At 43.3% G+C, this 20,345-nt stretch overlaps 2 protein-coding genes across 3 annotated transcripts; one reads left to right on the top strand and one right to left on the bottom strand.

Moving 5' to 3' along the window:
- The first annotated feature begins 13,859 nt into the window (after positions 1–13,859).
- LOC131265316 (uncharacterized) lies at positions 13,860–14,668 on the top strand. The gene is made up of 3 exons (XM_058267577.1): positions 13,860–14,319; positions 14,502–14,568; positions 14,659–14,668. Exons 1-3 carry the CDS (start codon positions 13,860–13,862, stop codon positions 14,666–14,668), a joined length of 537 nt encoding a protein of 178 aa, XP_058123560.1.
- Positions 14,669–15,486: 818 nt separating this feature from the next.
- LOC131267686 (probable lysine-specific demethylase 4A) lies at positions 15,487–18,437 on the bottom strand. Of its 2 annotated transcripts, none has more exons than XM_058270617.1 (3): positions 18,240–18,437; positions 17,217–18,169; positions 15,487–17,146 (listed from the first exon to the last, which is right to left on the bottom strand). In XM_058270617.1, the coding sequence occupies exons 1-3, from the start codon at positions 18,351–18,353 to the stop codon at positions 16,903–16,905; spliced, it is 1,311 nt and encodes a 436-aa protein (XP_058126600.1). In that variant the 5' UTR covers positions 18,354–18,437; the 3' UTR covers positions 15,487–16,902. The 2 variants fall into 2 exon arrangements, with proteins under 2 accessions (XP_058126600.1, XP_058126601.1); XM_058270618.1 differs by having other exon boundaries at positions 15,487–17,143.
- Between the last annotated feature and the right edge of the window lie 1,908 nt (positions 18,438–20,345).

Below are 20,345 nucleotides of genomic sequence, written 5' to 3'. Positions count from 1 at the left end.
TAACTATTGATTCTTTTAACCGATTTTCACGATTGACCCCTTAAATGAAAGGTCTTTTCAAGACGCGCATTTGTGTTGAAGGTAGATGTTACCGTTCTTTCTGGTTTTTGATAAAAACCACACCTGGAAAGTGTTCGCCCGAGGGGGCAAAAAGGTAAATCAGGTTGATTGACAATTTAGGTTAAAAAAGCCAATTGTCGCATAAATGGTTAGTTCCTTGACCGATTTCCACAAATGACCCCTCAAATGACGAATCGGAATCGATTTTCCCAACACTAGTCTTGGCACCAATTTTGTTTTTTTAATTAATCAAGGTTCTTTCAACAAAGCTTCACAAAAGTCCCAAAAAGGGCTTTTTCACGCGTTTTAAAAGCATAAAAGTCCGCAGCAATTTGATTCGTTTTTGAATTGACTGTTTTAAGTCGCTCTAAGCTACGATGACGATTTAAATATATTTGAGCTCGTTTGTGTAAACATATCCCAATTATTTCTGTTTCATACAGTACCATTTTCTCATACATTCTAATTTGCTGCTAAATGGTGATAGTTGTAATTCATTTAACAAACGAAATATGTCTATTGGAACCTCCAATTCTATGGTTCACACTTGTTAACGAAAAAAACCAAACCAATGACCCGTAACATGATGACCTATCCAGCATATATATGCTCGAACCATATCTGCTTGCTTGAGACTCAAGTGAAACTTGTTTCGCAATGGGTCATCATACCGTCGGCGAAAAGTGACCGCTTATCACCGTATGAACAGCATTCTGAACGTTCGGGACGAAATAGAACGTAGCGTCCAAATTTCGATTCAGCAATAATGAGGTCATTAACTCCGCCATGTTGATAGTCACTCTAGTACTATACTTAAGTATAATGCACGTTTCTACTCAAGCGTAGAGCAACTTCGGCGTGAGACTCACAGTCGCACGGAATTGTGATGGAGCAAGAAAAACAAAAGAACTGATAAGAGAGGTTCTCCAATTTTCCAACGGATCTATAATTTTTTGCAATTGTCTGCGTGTGGGAGATATTAACCGAATAAGAGATATTACGGATGCGTAATTTTTGTCATCAGACGCGGCTTTTTATAGAGTTGGACAACCCTCACCAGAAGGAGATAAGATAAGCAGATCGGTCCGGTTTGCGCTGGGCCGACGGTTGTATGTTTTACTTACTTATGACATTATGGCACCATCCAGCACCAGAATCTTGTCCTCCTATCTGATAGGCACCACCACGCACTGATTAAACCAGGATCAACCTTGGCTTCTGGCTTTTTGTGCGATGCATCTGCCCAATGATGGTGAGTGATCGTGATTCTCCTCCGAAATGGGCACGAGAAAAATTGCGGTCACCGGAAGTAAGCGAACGTTTGCGTCAGTGACATTTGACCGTTGGGGCGCTTCCAAAAACTCGTTGGCGATTTTGCGTTGTAGAAGAGACCGGTAGAAGCGAAGTGAAATGAAAAGAAGAAGATGCTTGGGACGATTGAACTAGAAGTCGCGGCTGGACACGTGCTTCTGGAAGAAGCGCGATTCCTTGAATCCCGTGGACAGCGAATGATCAAATAAAGTACGAGCCGAATGATCGATAGACCGCACAGTGGACTTTATCAACTAGATAGAAAGGCACGCTGTGGTCATCGATACGGTACCTTCGTTTCGGCCTCCGCTTAAACGTGATTATCTGCCGAACGCCGCCGCCGAGGCGCAAGGTTGCGCTACGTCCTCGACGCCGGCAAGCGGACACAACGGAGGCGTAGTGGGTGAAGGAACCGGGCTATCAACGCGGTATCAACACGCGGGTCGCCTCGGCCACGACGCCCCACAATCGCACACATTTGGGGGATGGGCTCGACCCAATCGGCTCCGATTGCCCCTTGGTAACCGCGGGCGACCATTGGAAATGCGGACTTTCGCTTGATAAGCGCAACTCACGTGCACGCATGCTAGGGCAGAGGCAACGCTGACTCAGCCCCGTGCATGACCCGCTCGGAAACGGTTCAAGGATTTTGGCAAGCCAGCCCATTTCCCCGAAAACTTGTTCGCTGCATATTTTTAAACATGTCTTGGCTCAAACGGGAACCATGCTTTATTTTTTCATTCCCGTTGTTTGGTTTGTTTCTTTTAATTGTTGCTCGGAATAATGCCAATGGTTTCAAGTACTCCGAACCCCCTTCATTAACATAAGCATAAGCGATGCTCGATCAGGCTGGATAGGCTTCCAGCAACGCACGGAATCCCTCGCCGTCAGACACGATGCGGGGGATTAAAAATTAGACTTTTAAAATCCATTCCAACGAAGCAGCTGACAGGGACTGAAATCGTACTTCCCCTCTAGAACGTTAAATATTCGGTGCCGTCCGTGCTGGTGGGTGGGTGGAACGATTCTTGGTACGCATAGGACACGTGTGTTCCTTTTTCGCGAAGCATAAGCGATGTTTGGAATCTGTTGGTTCTTTGGTTTTTCTTCTAGACGTTGATAAAGTATTCAAAAGATTGATTCTACAGCGTGATGTCGGTTTTTTCAAGAATAACGGAATCAGGAGAGAAACATAAAATCAGCTAAACTGACAACAATTGTTCTAAATAAGGATTTCAATCATTTCAACTTTTAAATTATGTTTTTTTTTAACGATTTGCATGTCAAATAAGCTTTGAACTAATTAAGTTACTTCCTGGTGTATGTTTTTCTTCGTCCATTTTACATAATCGAAAAAAAACGTTATTTTAGTTCAGTAGCACATCGATCTTTTCAAGAACCTCTTATTTCAGATGCTCGCCATTGATAATAGGCGACCGTTTTGCCTTTTTCTCTTTTGTTGGTTCATCATCCCCTGCTACAATCTTTGCACGCCCTCGATTTATTGCTCGATGGATGTTAAATAATCATTTAAACAGAAAGTGACAACGTTCAGTGCCAAAGTCTTTGAAAAAATGTTCAAAGGCAGATAGAAAATGTTCGGGTCAGGGTACTAAGCTTAAAACCAAAAATATTAGGCCGATTCATTCTATGGATCATAAAAGTTAGAATGGTGATCGAGGAGATCAAAGGTCACATTGAATTACGTGGAAAATCTGCGCAAAAGCTAAACATGTTTTACCATGTCCCATGGCCAGGCAAAATTTGCCAGTCTAATCTGGCTGTGATCGGTTTAGGAGGAGCGTAAGATGTGTCCTGTCCTTCAACTTCCACCCTGCGGCGATAAGCGTGCGACGAGGCTCGGAAGTCGTTGCTCCCTGATCGTGCCCAACCCCCGGGAAACATCTGTTTACATGCTGACGTCTGGAGTTCCAAGAAGTCCAATCCCCCATCAGCCTGTATTTCATTTCAGTTCATTCAAAGCCGCACTTTCCGATGAACAATGAATTGGCGAGTCGATCGCCAATCAGACGTGCTGATTCAGCCTCGTTTTCGCTGATTCCAAAGCGGCCGTTAAAGTAAAGCGATCCAGCGAAAGCCTGCGGTCGTTGCAGTTTTTCATCCCACAGGAATCGTCCAACGTAGTCATTTTTCTAGTCGACGTCGTGGCGTGATAAGGCCCTTCGGGAGCCGCCAAATAGGCCACCATCCTGCAGTTGTGGGAATCGGAAAACTTTCCGCCTCATTACCGTGCCGCCACTTAATTGCCACTTCGAGTAGGCCAGCCGTAGGACGTCGGGCGATGATAAGGACCTGCCGAGTAAAACAAATGGAGCTGTACACGTACATTACTGTGAAAATAAAAGAAAACAAATAAATTGCGTCGTAAATCGTGCATCCGAGTCGACGTGAGGTGCCGGGAACGGTTTGACCTGGTCGGTTGATGTTGGGGAATCGTTAAAACATTACTACTTCATTCAAGATTACGAGGAAACTTTTGATTGAGCCACACACCACGCAGGAAGGAAACACACCGCTGCCTTCTAGAGCATTGAATCACGCATTTTAGAAATAGCATTTGATAAGAGTTGGCTTGAAATTTTGATGTTCAGTCGTTGGACAGTTTTGGATCAAATATGGCACCCATTAGGACGTACAAAAATCAGCGTCATCGAACACGTCGGAAACATGCCGGTCGCCATACAAGCAGCAGGACGCGAAAGGTTATCGGGACAAGTGGCAAGATTCTCCATTTCTGTCAAGCTGTTTTACGATTATCGTTGCGAATGAGCGGTGCATTCGCTCGAATATTCATCGGCGGTCTTGATGGCGATAATGCACCGACAGCTGATAACTGCAATACACAACCCGGCGGTGCATAGTATTTCGTAGGGGAGTTTGAGTTTTTGCCCATCAGACCATTTTGGGACGATAAGAGACGACCTGATTTATTTATTAAGAACTTCAAGGGAAGTTTTCTTAAAACATTTCTTTCAGCTAGAGAAGCCATGGTTAGTGATTCCTTTATTTTCAATTTCTGGTATTCCTATTAAAATTCCTGGCATTTATGGTATTTGTGGTAACCGTGGACATGTTTAAAATCTAGAATTTTCGAAGCCGCCTTTAGACTCTCTGAAGTCGCTTTCTTCTTGTTCCCTTGCTGTGACGTCGGTCACGGTGTATAGCCGTGAGGCCGTAACAAAAACCCCCTGATGGCTGACGCCAAGGATGACGGAGGTCGCGGTTCCTTTCTGCGAATGTTTAGCAACACCGACGAGCAGCAACCGAACCAAAACAAAACCCAATCAAATAAACAAACCAACTTTGCACCAGGGCTGGAAACAGAAATAGTAAAATCCAAACACGGACACCGCCGAGTTTGACTAGCGCTTGACACGGTGACTTTATTCTATCCCGGTGCAAGCAGCCACACGAACGCCAATTCGTCGGGATTGACAGATTTGTGCGAACCGATGGTTCCCAGCAGTGGAATAAAGATCGGCCAGATCTGACGTCTATCGCTAGTCGAGCCTCGTAGGGAGGTTATCAGTATCAACGATCGGGAGGAAAAAGGCGAGGTCTAAGCCTGCCATGATTGGTTCGTTGGGTTTGTATAGGCTATGGCCCAGTAGAAGCGGTAGTTTCACATGGAGATGCAATCGAAGGAATTGGTCCCCTGCAACTTCAGTCGGGAGATGATACTGGAACTGGCACGGCTGGTGGAATGGCGTTGGGGATTCGTCGCATAAATATTTATTTCCGACGTGGTATGTTTACTACAAGGATCGGGACCTTTCTGACGGCAATCCAACGCGATCGGTGATTTGCCATTATGATACGGAACTTTGTTTGAAACGATGCTCGATCGATTATGGTGCAGGTCGCTCTCAAGCGTCATCTACCTGACGTAGAATTGCTGCGGAGCTGATTAGCGCTGGTGAACAGCAAAGAACTTGGTCTAGAATTGCGCGGGTTAAGATTCTGATGCCTACCATTTGAAGACCTCCATTTGAACTCCATTCTGCGAATCATATCGTATCGTTGATACCTTGAAATACAAACCTTCATCGAGAAGGATCGATTCATCGACTTCGCAATGATTTCGTAAACTCAATGAGTTGAGTTCTGGAAACTCGATCAAGATACGCCGGCAAAGTCGAATCAATCAAACTTTAACGGCTAAGAAAAGGTAGAACCTGGAAACCCAGAAAGTTCAACGCCTAATCGCTGGTGACGTGCCGTATCAGGGTCATTGATTGGCGAAGAATGAGCTGGAATGATGATTGGAGGACCCTCGACGCCAGCATATTCGTGTGCTAAATATAGATTCCATTGACCATCAATCATTCCGGTGAGTCTCATTTGCGCACGCCAAATCTTGCCAAGCCAAAATCTCGACTGGTCCCTGCCCCGCTCGTAACTTACGGCGTACGTCAAACATCGTAGCCAAGTGCCGACCATCGTTTTATCAAGGTCGATCGTGTTCATTCATGATCGTGGAGTTGAGCGAACCGATGAAATATGCCCGGTCTGGAAATACAAGGAGTTGCACAGGGTCTCGCAAAAAGGAGACGAAGACCGTACCGCATTCCGGCGTTCACACACAATTCCGCCCGTTGGTTCATCAGACGATCGTTGGGGAGGGCATTGATCATCGATCATCCGATGGCTGGTTGGACCAATGGCGTGTCTGGGGCTCGTCGCTGGCATTTCTGGCATCCCGTCCCATGGGTAGGTCCTGTCCGCGCCGAAGGAAACTGGAGGGTACCAAAAGTTCCTTCTAAAGAAAAGCGCAACGATTCAAAGACCCCGAAAAAGGAATGCCAGTCGGAATGCGCACCGTAGACTCGCCGAGTCAAAACAAGTAATTTCGGGAAGCCCATTAACGAGGCGGAGGCATAAACGATCCGAAAGAAAAAGGTCATCGAGCTTCCGATCGAGCCTGTATTTTGCTTTTTCTTGTCCACCGTCGCCATCAACACGATCGTCGTAGCGGATCGCGTGATCTGGAATTCCCGCCAAAATGGGAAGGTGAATGGAAGCGACCGACAAGCCATTGCCATTCACAAGGAAACGAGAAATTGGGCTGACGAAAGACGACGCAAGTGGCGCGTCATCAAAACGATGGGGGGAGACCCGAAAACGCAACCTAAGCGCCAATTTTACTTTGGTCAATGTCAAATCGCCATCGAGAAGAAAGCCAATGCGCAAAAAACTGCACAAGATAGAGCGAAGATAAGATGAAAGGAATAGAAAATAAATCGCACCCTCAGGTAGCTCAGCATGTTTTGGTTAGTCAACCAGAGGTCGGCAACTTGTTGACCAAGCCCATTACTCGATATCCTTTAGGTCTAGCGTATCTTATTGGAATGCAGAAGCTTTTTTTCAGCAGTTCTAGCGACCGGCTATCAAAATGTCTTTAAAACAGGTAGACCAATCTTTTTTTTAAATAAAATAATGACAAATTTGTAAAAAAAATTTGAAAAGTCTTATAACTTGTACAACAATAGTTCCTATTATTTTAAATCGCACAACATATTTTAAATCGAACAACTCTCTTCGACGTGATAAAACCCAACATAGTTTCTGGGTTTACCAACCCCTGATCGAGCATGATGCAATCGATCACTTTCGGTCCGTCAGCGATGAAATGATCCCGCGCGACACCTGGCACTGGGGAGCATAACCGAGAAGCAAATAAAAAGATAAAACCTAGCATCGGCCTCGCTACCATCACCCGTTTACGTTCTTCCCGCCAGGCGTGTGTGCCATAAATGTATGGTGGGCAATAAAAATAAAATAACGGTGAGGTGAAAAAAAAACGAAGAAAATCACATACACCAATTAACGAACGTGCCTCGTCGAAAGTAGCATATCGACGAAAGGGACGCTATCGCAAGCACGCACACAATCGGCGTGACGTGCACAAAAACCCTCTGCGCCGACGTCGTTTTAACTGGGGTGAGCCGAATTTTGAAAATCTGATGCAAACGTCCGTTGCATTGCCGCATCGGCCAAGAGGAATTGACGAAGGTGTGGAAAGGGCGCACTGGGCAAGAAATAGGGGTTCGAAAGGAAAAGATAAGAAATGTTGCGCTGCGTGGTGAAATCAAAGATTTGTGGTTTTTATAAACAGAAAAGAAGCCAATTGGCATGATCTTGTTTCGTTCTTCACAGCCGAAACCGTTCGGAGAGTTGAAGAAAAGATTTGAGAATCATAAAATAAACCATTTATGATATATTCCTTATTATAAAATGTTATTTCATATAAAATAATTAAACAGAACTGTTACAAGATAGTCGTACAATCTGGCTAAATCCAATTATAACTGAATCTACATACTACGAAATAAACACAATGGGTCACAAATCAAAGCGCACATTAAACAGCCCGACTTAATCGTCTTCTTAATCTTCATCCTTATCGCCGATCGTTCGATCGCGTACGCGCTGGTATGGGTTACGATCGTACGTTTCCGATCCATCCATCATCGGCGCTTACTGTGTCCCTTGCGAAGGTTATCGAGCAGAAGCAGCCACCCAAGGCGTACGCAATTGGGAAGGCCGGCGGTCGAGATGATAGGCACAAAGCTGAAGGGAGCCTCGTGGCATCTCACGTGCGGCGGCGACTTCCAGTACGAGCCTCCATGTTTAATGTACGCAATCAGCACCTTCTGCGCGTTTGACTGTGACGGCATAGGTGTCGAATGCGCGTGGCGTTTATTAGGTAAAGAGTTATAATAATAAAACATCGTATGAGCACAAGTGTTTATTGTTATTATTTTCGGTTAAAAATAATTCCAGCACCGCAAGCTAGAAAGATCATCGAGGTGAAACATGTGCTGCCAGATTATGTATGTCGATTCGAACAATAATCAGTGCTTTCCATTTGAAGTGACACTTGACAATATTTATAGCTTTTTCAATAAAATATTTGTTTGTAATGATATTGTTACTTAACTGCTTTTATGCCGAAAGACGAGAAAATTCTGTTGAAATGGAGGCGCCTAGTCGTTCACAATGTTTCGCAAATCAAACTTTTTCAACAACACACCAACAGTTTGGCAACTCTAAATTGTATATACATTTAATTATTAGCTTTAAAATTTTCAACTTTAACATTTCTGTAACACTTTAAAGATGATTTAAAGTATAAAGTCTATATTCAGTTAAATTAATTTTTAACCCTCCGCACTGAGCCATTTAAAAAAAACCCCTGAGGCTAGGTTTGACTGTGCTCTCCCTTCTCTTATTGCAATGCAAGGAAGTGAAGTCGGAGAATTTACTGGAACACCTTTTCTTAGTATTGTGTGACTGTAGGAATCAGCTGAAACAATAATAATTTGTTGGTGTGTGGACTTTCGTGGCGAGTAGAGAACATTTCTGTGGAATTCAACCATAATTAAATCGTGCATAACTCACGTTTGAACAGTTTTATTATTTCATCATTTGTCTCACACAGTTTTCCTTTATCTTAACAACAACTGGATAATAAAAGTGTCATAAGCGTTATTCAATAAAAAAAATTAAACACATCGTAACAGTCATTTAAGTCAAAAACCGAAGGGACCAAAAATTATTCGCGACATACCAGCGATCTATCAGCGAAGAAGTTAAAAATCATAATCAACAGGTGGCAAAGCAAGTAAACGCCAAAGGGACGCGGAAGTGGAGGGTTGAGAGTTGTAAAACAGTATGTTAAAAAGATCCAGATAAGCCAGAGCAAGCAGGCGATAAAGCGTGAGGGAGAAACCCGGTACCGGAGATAGCGAGGCGCAGTCCAAAATGAAGGCACGAAATCTACAGTGAAGTGGAGAGACGAGGAGAGAAAAAGGGAGAGCACAAACGAGCAGAAAGAGATGGAGTGTAGGCTCACGAACACATCGCGATGATCGCGTCGCGTCTTGGCGAGCGGCCAGCGAAACTCTATATAAAGAAGTGGTTGGGCCGTGGTCGGCATCAGTCTAGTTCTTGGCTACACCACGATAAGAAGCAAGAAAGCAAACGGTGGGGAACGAAAGCTCACAAGGAAGTAACAACGTACCAAGTTCGCCAAGCAAAGGTGCAGAGCCGACTACAACAAATAGTGAAAAAAATTTCAATGCAGAAAGTTTGCAGTGCGAGAAAAGTGTTTTGAAACAGAAGTGAACAAAGCAAAACATCTGACAAGTTTAGTTGAAAAGATTTAAGTTGAAGGAGTTGAAAAAGACCATTTTGCTGGAGTAAAACACCTAATAGTATAAAGACTAAACAACTGTTTAACGTGGTGGTAAAAGAAATAAAATAAAAGTGTTTTAAAGTGAAACGAACGTAAACGTAAAACTATTTTACAAGGAGCGAAAAATACATTCATCAAACGGCGATACAGTACTTCAACATTAGAAGGACACCTTAAAATACTTACCCATACCTAAGGTGAATATTTTTATGTTATTATTGTCATTATCTCTATTATTAGTCAGCTTTAAACTGCTCTATAACGTTGTTCAAAACACAATGAATCACTATTTATTCGTGGAAATTCATAATTAGAGCGAGCGTTTGCTACACTTTACCCTGAGCATTGAACGGGATCGAACGAGGTGGGGTTGGTGTTAGTGTTATGCCGCGGGGTAGACTACCGAAAACAAGACTTTTTCTCTGGCAAAAAAAAAACCTCTGCTCGTTAGGAACGGTGGTTTGGAAAGCGTGCTCGGAATGGAGTGGCTTTTCCTGTTTTTCCCGTTCGCCTCCGTTATGAATGCAAATTCATCGACGGCTTCACGGATCAACGGGTTTTAATAACGGGCGGTTTGGATGGTCGCGCGAAACATATGCGAAACAGGCAAAATAAATCCCAACTCACACAAATCACTTTCCTCCTCAGTCCGACGGGAGGCCAGACGAGGTTACCATTTAACCTGTTGCTCACGGTGGAGTTGTTTTCCCGCCGGTCAACAAAACGACCCACTTGTTGCTTCTTGTAGAGCGACCACTGCACGACCTCAATGCCGAGTGTTGGAGGATGTTTTGTTACTTTTCCTAGGTGAAATAGGTACAAAACCAGCACCATTCAATAACCTCTTCGTCTACCATGAACCAGATGATTTTCTTATTTTCCCTACCCCCATTAGCCCGTACTCGGGCCGGAATGCGTCATTGTTGTTGCACGAATGGGAACGAAAAACTTGCCCACCATGACAGAACAGGAAAGCCAACTTCGCAGAGAAAATTCGAGTGCTGGCTGACATGCATTTGAAGGAGTGCATGTATGTTTTTCACAGCTCGTTTGATTTTTGAATGAATAACTCGTGGATGCTAAAAAAATTATGTACTTATTTGAAATTCAAATTGAAATGTGAGACAAAAAAGGGTAGGGAGAAATTTAAAGATAAACAAAGATCACTTACGAATTCGCAGTATGGTATGATATATTCACCGAACTTCGATCCAACTTCTCCGAACGCAAACAAGGATTCTGGGAAACTCATCCTATGGAGCTCATCCATATTTCAAAATCCCAAATTTCTTCGAGCAACAGCTTTGAACAGTTTAGTCGCAGCAGGCCCTATCCATGCTGCTGCCTACTGTGATTGATTTTGGTGACCGGAATTTGGCGCCGATAATGTACCGAAACCGCACAGATCGTGAAGTCAGCAGATGGAGCACTCTCGGTTTACCGAAGGAATGTAGGAAGTGTGTCTCCGTCTTTCCAGTAACCATCGAACGTTAGTTGCGTGGGTCGAGTCGATGAAGTTTGACTCGAATCAATTGAAATCCCTCACGGCTTACCAAAGCCTCACGCAACGAACGGGCATCGTTTTGGGGTACAAAAATGTATTTTTCGCCCAACTTAACGTTCGAGATGAGAATGTCCCACTTGACGATAGTGAAATATCCAAAGTATGGCTTCTTCATCTGCGGCGTAGCGCGTCATCGGAAGAGCACCCACGAACAACGGCCTAAAGGACGGAAATATGCACTTGTTCAAGGATTATCTCCATGCTTTCTTGGGCCGCCGAATATGAGCCCACCCCGTTTCGAACGCCGCCCAGGACTTTGACGAAGGGTTCAAGATACAATTTTGGCGGTGACGTGTTTCCGAGAATCTAAAGCACGTGCTCAATGTGGTATTCTCTAAAATAGTGCCCAAGGCCGGTACCTAGAAGGCAAGTGAAGGTCGTACGATTGCCGGAACTTTTACAAGACTAATTAATGTGTTCTTGTTCTTCAACCCTGTGTTGATGCCAAACTGGACAAGTTATTAAGTAGCCCTTCACTTCTTTACAGAGTTAAATATGGTAACTTTCTCAACGTCAAACGAACAAGAAAAGAGTATCGACCCATCCAGAATTAAAGCTGTTTGGAGCTGTTTTAAGTTACCAGGGTCTGTGGTTTGCTATGTTCTAAAATTTCATCGGGTATGGTCGATACAATGTGAGGCGTTCTATCTTCCTACACGCTGCCTAAAACGAGTAGGGTTGATCCATACGAGGAATTTAACCGACTGAAATGTATGAATGAATAATGGGAGATTGAATTTCGTTATTGATTTAACATTTAAAATTTAAATACATACATAAATACGATAATAAACAATCTCAGAAAGACAAAAATAGCTACACTCTTCTTCTATTCGCCTTTCAATCGCGCTGGTACGTCATTCGCGTCATCGCAACCTCGGAGGATCATGTTTGGTTTCGCAAGATGGTGACGTGGATTCCCGCCTCGTAGCGGGTCGCGACCCGACAACGCGAATCGTACGATTTCGATGCGCCCGATAGCGATATGCGGTCGTTCATTCATTTTTGCTCACTCGCCACAACTTTAACTGCCGTTTGCATGGAGTTTTTCGCCGTCAAATATGTTAAACTCTTCTTTTACTAATTATCCTTACGAATGTTAATAGACGGTCATTTTTCTCTCACCCCTTGACTGATGGCAGTTGTTAGGAAAGTTTATCACTCTATTATTTTTTCCTACAACTTCATCATTTGAGGCATCACTCTACCTCTTTATGCGCATAAAGTAACGCTCTAGAAAAAAAGGTGGAAGGCAAACGAGAAAAAATCAAAATCGGAAGTGGGAGACCAAGTGCATCGCCAGTAATGGGTAGGAAAATGGTGTCGATGACGAAGAAGACAAAAAAAACCCGAATGCTCCACACGCGGCGAAGTTTACATATTGCAAAGCGGGCGTGGCTAAGTAACCTGAGGGAAAAAAGAATAAATCACGGAAAAGAAATAAATCATAATGATACGGTATTATGGATTGCGAAGAGTAGAAATCGGAACGCTCCGATTGGTCGTGAAGTTGAATGTGGCAAAAGCACCAACTCCAATAAAAGAATATTTGATTATGTGGATGTTAAAAAAAAAGCTTTTCATCGTTTAATACAACTCCATTCCTATCCACACAGTTTGTATTAGTCTCATTTGCATTTAAATTTTCCGTCAATTGATTATTTTCAGTTGAATTAGGAAACGGCAAACCTTTCAGAAAAACAGATTCAGTTCTAGTATTTAAAAATGAGTGAAGGATCCTTACTATACTTCTGTTAAACTTACATGTTGGTGTTGATTGATTTTTAAATCGAAGTCAAATTTAAGCCATTTTTTTCTCTACTTTTAAATGGCCTACTGATTGCTATTGAAATTTTGGGGAAATTTTGAATATTTAATTAGACAAACTTGCATTTTGAACATTTTGTTGTATTTAATTCAAAACAATTATTCTTTGTTGGATTGTAACAACCCCCAAGGAGGTAATGTATTACTTTCGAAACAAAGAATCACTGATCTTGACCAACCGGGCACGGGTTTGCGTGCAAGGTCAGGTCCAGGTAAGGTGTGAATTTGTACAAGTGCCAGGCATAACTTGACTTGCACCGAATGCACCGACATCGAATGCATACACCGTGTAATAGTGGTAACCTACCGTTACGCAACGTGACTTTCGCAGACCTAGTTGTTAGCAAAGCGTTAGAACTTTCTGGCAACAAAAAAGCATGCAGGACTTTTGCCACAATCCTTGACGAATGGACGTGCGACAGGAAAGGAAGCGTGTGGGAGGTTTGATTAAGAAAGTGTTGGCAAGAAGTTTCTTCTGCTGTGGTGGACGGAGGAGTCTGGAGTTTTTATTTCGGCAGAAACCTCGCTGCTTCGAAGGAGAAGCGGTAGGTTAACAATAATTAGGGAGATTGTTAGCAGCGCAAACTTGCTCGTGCAGTTCGGAAAACATCGAATTCTAATTGTTTTAAGAGAGGTTCAAGCAACGGAAGTTGGTAGCACATGAAGGATGGAAAGGGGAATTTAGTACAACATCAAGGATGCAAACTTTTTGACTAAAACAAATTTGAACATTCGAAAAGTGGCCGATAATTCTTGAGTACACATTTCTAACCAGCCCACCTCGTCGGGTTTTCTCTTGCTTGCAGACGTTGGCGGAACAATCCACAAGGTTGGCGGAAGTCTGATAGCCTACGGTAGGCACTGAAGAAAGTAGTCAAAATGATTACCCATTGGACGCTGATGGTGTTGGTGTCGTTGGCGATTTCCGGCCCGTACAAGGCACTAGCCCGACCGATGGAACCGGAAGCGCCGGCGGAACTGTACAGCAAGCTGGCCGAGGAGTTCCAGCGGTTCCACAACCAGGAGATCCGCTTCCTGCAGTATTTGTCGGTGCAGGCGGAACGCCAGCAGCGCGAGGAAAACTATCTTCAGCAGCAGCGCGAACAGCAGCAGCAACTGCTCGATTCTCGCAACTCCCTGCTGGAGGACGGTTCGATACTGGACGAGTTACGGCCGGAGTTTGGCGTGGACAACCCGATGGCGGCGGTGGACGATAGCATCGTGTCCAACAATGGACGTGCTCTGAACGGCTTCGGTCATGACGTAGTGGCTCAAACGGAACCGGCGCAGAAGGAAGCCCCGCACCAGAAGAGCAAAAACGAAAAGAGAAATCACCACTGTAAGTATTCCCTACTTCCTTACCCCAAACGCTGTCGAACAAATCAATAAACAAACTATTTTATCATTTAATTTTTTAGTAAAGCACAAGTGCTATTTCAAACTGTGCAACTTGCTTTTTTAAAAGTCGTGAGTTGTTGAGCAAATGAATAAAAGCACTGTTTTATCATTTACCTTTTGTAGACATGTCCTTGTGCCATTTCAAATTGTGCAACATGGGACGCAAGCGTAACCAACGATTTCCGCAATTGTAAGTATCCTCCGAAGCAGCCTTAGAGCGACATAAACCGTGCATAAACTGATCTTGTTTTTCCATCTTCTTGAATTTTTTCTCCCACAGCTGGAACTAAATAAAACGACTGCGCATGAATTAAGGATACGAAAATGTCACCCAGCGAACACATTGGCGCATTGCAGCAGCGCATGGAGCACACAGATACACTTAAACACACATACCCAATTATGCCATGCTGATGAAAACTCTATTTTCATCATCCTTTCTCAGTTGGAGAATCGAGATGAAACGTTTAGCTACATTAACCCCTAAGTTGGTGTAAAGCATTTTAAATAGAACTATGATAGCCGCAAAAGATAGAGAAGCGGCACACGGCACCGTCCGAGGGGGGCAAAATTATTGCTAGGGAACGTAGAAGGAAAATCTGTTCCTGGGCTGCACCCCACCCCAGACAACGATCAAATATGTATCAAACGGAAAAGAAACAAAAATACGAGAGACAAAAAATCTAATTATTTATGATACCTTAAATTATTGATTGACAAACTATTGAAATGTTACTTAAATTTATCTATTCACAATTCTCGATATTCACGATAGAAGAAATGAAACGCGAGCGAGTATGGAATATAGCAACCTGAGGGAAACAGTAATGAAGAGAAACAGGACTTAATGTATTACGAAACGTGCCAAACCCGTTTACGCCTGCGACATCCGCGGTTTGGGCGACGCGTAGATTGTTAATTAGGATTAGCGGCATGACAAAAGCAGGACAGCTCAGTTGGAACATGAACAAGTATTTAGAGTTCTTTGTTTTTTTTTTTGTGTAACTTCATTCAACGCCCTCCCAGCCTGCAGGCGATACAGCATCTCAGCGTCGTTTGTTCGTTGGATAGGTTAGGCTTACGGTACCATACACTTCATACACTAAAACAACAAATTAAATTATCTGCACGAGCCAAAAGGAAACATACTATTCGTATTATTAGCTTTAGTTACCCTCATTCACATCCCCATTCGCCTAGAAAACATGTGCAAATTGCAGTTAGGTAGTGATTATGTTAGCGCTAAGACAAAAACCCTGTGCGATGAAAAACCAAGAAACTGAAGAAAGACTTTGAAATCAAACACAAAATAAGAATCAAACGGACGTTGAAATTTAACCAGAATGATCCGAAACCGTCTGATAGCCGCTCGGGAAAGATATGGTAAATGTTGGAAGGGAACGAGAACAAAACAACTTAAGTGTGTCGATGTTGGTTTTATTTCAAGATGATAAAAACACAAAAAAATATTTCAAGTAAATCTATGGCAAAGCAAACCAATTGCGAAGTGTAACTTGAGTTCGATGAGAAAACTATGTTTGAAAGCAGAGATAAAAGATGTTGGAAAAGACGGTATATACAACTAACAAAATCAAACATCAATCTATTTATTAATCCAACGGCATGTAATGTTTCAAGCTCATTGAAAAAAAAACCTATATAAGATGCTGTATATGTGTATATATATGTATGGTAGTTGTAATCATTATCGCCATAAATAATATCGCTTGTTTTCGAAAGCTGTCGTTCGTGCATCCGCCGGAAGTGTTCATCGATTTCTTGTGTTAAAATGTCCAACAGCAAAGGATCAAAACTACACCAAGGTTTTGTTGCAGATGAACGAATGATTATATTTATTGCAGGCGGATTTCTAGTCTTTCGTCCCCATTCTACCGCCGTCCCTAATGCAAATACTTATCCCAAGGCAGGAGGGGCCTTTTCTATCATCGCACTAGAACTCTTCTTCCGTCAAGTATCGCACTTTGGTGGAACGCTATTCTCGTTCCGTTTACGGTTGCATTACTCTCCTCCGAAGCTCTTCCGAAACTAAACACTACACATGAAAGGTGAGGGCAAATGTTTTCTTACACAAAATTTTGTTTAAAAAATGCACATCAAACAAATAGAAAAAAAAAAAATTCATGATTCATTATGGTTCATCGAACAACAGATCTGGCTAGGGGGGTCATAATCCGTTGTGAGATCTGTTTTTCTTTTTCGTTATAGGAGTTGAGCGATGCAAAACACAAAAAATACTTGAAACATAATAATTACCTAACTACCGACCACACTGTTTGGTTCCATGCTAATTGGGAACAGTACGTCTATTGCGTACACTCTCCGGGTGATTCTACTTGCCTTCTAGTACTAAGATATTTTACCGATACGAAATTAATATTACAATTTATAACGTCCGTCAACACTGAAAGAAAATCCGGCCGCTCGGTTTGTTACGATTCCATACGACAAACATGTATGCCAAAACTGAAGCCTACGAAACACCATCCGTAGCTACGGTTCAACACTAGACAGTGTTGTTGTTGATCAAGTTAATGGTTTGCGTATGGAAGCGAAGGTTGTTGCTGCTCTTGACCGGTCCATCGATGAGCAGATCGGTTGCGACACCGCACTCTCGACCCTCCAGCTTGCTCCAGACGGATTTCAGTCTATCTTTCGCCTTTTCGCTCGTCTTTTTCACTGTCTTCTTCTTCTCCATCTTTAGCGGAGCACAGCCACGTTTCTGCGGCACTGGCGCATCGGGACATCTGCTGTTTGAGGCAAAGAAAAAGGCTATGTGTTAATCTTCACAAACTTGAACTCAATGCACTTGGATGATACCTTTTAAAATTTTTGGGAAGCATTGGCTTCGGTGCCGCATAGTAGTTGGTGGGGTCCTCCGGATGGTAGCCGAAATCTTCACCTCTTAGCCAACGCTCGTACCGCTCCGGTTGGAAGCGACGGACGAACGTTTCCATCGAAATTTTCACCATGTCCGGCCGGCAGTTGCACACCGACGCACGCTTGCCGTACTCGATCCATCGTTCCGTGGCAAAGTTGGTCGATTCCGCACAGTTGAATCCATGGTTAAACCCGGCATGGTAACCGTACGGGAAGGTTATCATAATCTCTCCCGGCTCCTGAGTAATCTTGTTGAACGGGATGCCATTCGCTTTCAGTACCTGCGTGCTGATGAGCGTCATCTTGTGGCGCAGGAACGCCTTACACTCCTGGTAGTTTGCCGGAAAGAAGCGTTCAGCCAACTTCTCCAGTTTCCGCCCGTGCTCGGGAGGAATCGCGTACCACGTTTTCGGTGCCCCAAAGTGCAAATAGTTTATCGAATACAGATCCATATCTTCCGTGTGCCAAGCGAACGTGGTCTTCCACATGCCGAAGTACAGGTAGGCGGTGTTCACACCGGCGATCGAAATATTATAATCGGCATTCACGTAGTCCAGGATGGTTCCCAGGCAGTTGATGTTCCACACTTTGACATCCGGATCGGTGATGCTGCCCGGTACGTCCGCGCCGTAGATCGGTGCCACATACGTAATGTTTTTCCAAAATTTCTTCTCTATATCCGCATAGTCGAAATGCTTCGGTGTGGCATGCCGTTCCTGTTTGGCTTTCTCGTAAAACTCCTGCACCGTCATTGCACGTTTCTGGATGTTAATCTGCTGGTAAATACCCTGCCTCCCGGATACCTCCTGCTCGATGGGAGTGCGAATGTTTATGTTTATGTCTTTGATGTCGTAGCCCTGCTTGCGCGGAATCCACTCCGGCGGTGGAACAACCTGAAAGTAAGGCACAATTACCGACCAACCGCACGACGGATGCCAAGGAAGTACCATACACTTTACGTACCTTTACCAGCCCAGCCTTGTGTGCTCCCTTCGATTCCATGTAGTCCACGTACGCGGAGAAGTCTTGGAACTCTTCCCACGTTGGTCGAAAGACCATTATTCTCGGTGTTGTCATGTTTGGATAGATGCAAAGGCTTCTCCTTTTATTGCATCCCCAAACTAAATTTGTTTTCGCGTTTCTTCGCTGGTTTCTCGTTTGTTTTGGTTGACTCTAGTGTTGGCAGAATCAGGATTCCGAAGATTCGAAGATTCAATCCCTAGACGGATTTCAAGCATTTGAATCCCAACTGACTCGTTCCAAAGGGTTGATTCGATTGGGATTCGATTCAGATTTGATTTGTATGGGACTTGATTTGATTCGATTCTGACTTGATCCTAAACTATTTGAATCGACTCAAAATGATTGGATTATGGATTGAGATGTGGATTCAAAGAAACGGATCTCAGAATAGATCTGAATCAAAAGATTCGAATCCCAGGGATTCAGTTTCCCCACTAGTTGACCCAACCGTTTGACGTTCCGCTGTCAATTAGCTGTTGACAGCACGAAATTACCTGCAGGTGGCGCTAGTGACTAGCTTCTGATTACGGACGTTCAATTTGAAACGGACTTTGAATTACCGACTCGGTAATAACTAAATATTTTTTGAACTTAATTTTCTCGAATATTGAGTTTCTTTTATGCTTAAGAACAAATGCACACATTTCAAACCAGTACCATTTTTTGATATTAAATAATTTTGTTTCCTACCCCAATTGGTTTGTGATTCACATATCCACTTAGTCTCTGATGCGTTCGTTGACATCAACCAAGTTAGTCGCAATAAGATGCTGACCAACCAAGTGCGAGGGTACGATACATAACATTAACTTTTATTATCATACGCTCATTTCACGATCCATTGGTGCTACCGAACATGCAGCGCATTCCAGTGCTAGCAAATGACCTCCGTTCTACGGCTACTTGTGTGAAAATAATACACTTTGATTGAGCCATCGGCAAACCGACAGGCGCCAACGTCATCTGGTCAAGTGATTAAGCGTGTCTGTGGATCTTGGATCGATCTTAGATTGATCTTGCGCAGGGATACAATAACATTGAAATTTTCTGTGCAAGGTTATGATCTAAAATGTACGCCAAAGTACGCTGAATGAATTAAATTTATCTAAAATATAAAGATTATTAATTTGTAATCGTGTAATCGATAATTGTGATTTCTATTTTGAACTTTACAAAAATTTCAAACGTTATCGTCATTATAAGAATGTTAATAAGTATTGCACATACGCCATTTTCTTATTTTTTCATATGTCGTTGGTTGAAATTAGTAAAATCTCATTTTAGAAGACACATTACACATTTAAACGCAATTCGAGATAGTCCACTCGACAAGCAACTATCGTCACCCTTTGGGTCACGTGGCGTCATATTTGCACGACACCAGGATGCCTCCATCAAATGGTTGCTTTTGGCGCAAAAAGAAATGCGCCCAAGATGAATTTACGATCATCGCATCGCGAGGGCGATGAGATGACGAAGGGTGAAAGAAAGCGATACGTAGCAAGATAGAATCCTCAAGATAGCATCGAGACGATGCGAACGAGAGAGGAAGAGAATAAAAAAAGAGAGAGTGTGTGTAAATGATCGTCTTTAAGATGAGAATTAAGATCACTTTTGTAGCGCGCACAGTTGATCGAAGCGTTCAGTTGCTCGACGGCGCTCGAGTTGGAATGCGCTTCTAATTGTTCCCTCATTTCGCTTCAAGATCGCGACGCGGGTGTGCGTTTGTCCCTTTGTGCAAGTACCGAACTTCCCGAGTGCCGATGTCCGCAGGAGGAGAGTTGTGAAGAAAGTGATTTTGCGACTGCTGAGAATGGCGCCATAAAATAACCCAAGTTCACGGCTGTATTCTTTTCGGCTTGAGCACCAGTCCGATACGGCGTAAAGCTGTTGGATTACAGAAACGTGTCCCAAGTGGCCACAGCATCGGCAGTTACTAAAAAATTTAGTTAGTGATTTGTGAGGCGCGTTTGGTGACAGTGTGTTTATTGGTGAACTTCGTGTCTTTTATTGTTCAGTAACGCGTTTTATAGAGCAGTGGGTTAG

Source organism: Anopheles coustani, chromosome 2 (assembly GCF_943734705.1).
Source record: "Anopheles coustani chromosome 2, idAnoCousDA_361_x.2, whole genome shotgun sequence".
In the NCBI taxonomy this organism is placed as follows: domain Eukaryota; kingdom Metazoa; phylum Arthropoda; class Insecta; order Diptera; family Culicidae; genus Anopheles; species Anopheles coustani.
This window is presented reverse-complemented; position numbering and strand designations above follow the sequence as displayed.

What these genes read in the sequence shown, in the direction of transcription:
- LOC131265316 (XM_058267577.1), top strand. Translation starts at nt 13,860, where the DNA reads ATGATTACCCATTGGACGCTGATGGTGTTGGTGTCGTTGGCGATTTCC. An exon ending in CGAAAAGAGAAATCACCACT is followed by an intron (nt 14,320 to 14,501) that starts GTAAGTATTCCC and finishes TACCTTTTGTAG; the next exon opens with ACATGTCCTTGTGCCATTTC.
- LOC131267686 (XM_058270617.1), bottom strand. Translation starts at nt 18,353, where the DNA reads ATGACAACACCGAGAATAATGGTCTTTCGACCAACGTGGGAAGAGTTC. An exon ending in ACAAGGCTGGGCTGGTAAAG is followed by an intron (nt 18,170 to 18,239) that starts GTACGTAAAGTG and finishes CCTTACTTTCAG; the next exon opens with GTTGTTCCACCGCCGGAGTG. An exon ending in CTTCCCAAAAATTTTAAAAG is followed by an intron (nt 17,147 to 17,216) that starts GTATCATCCAAG and finishes TGCCTCAAACAG; the next exon opens with CAGATGTCCCGATGCGCCAG.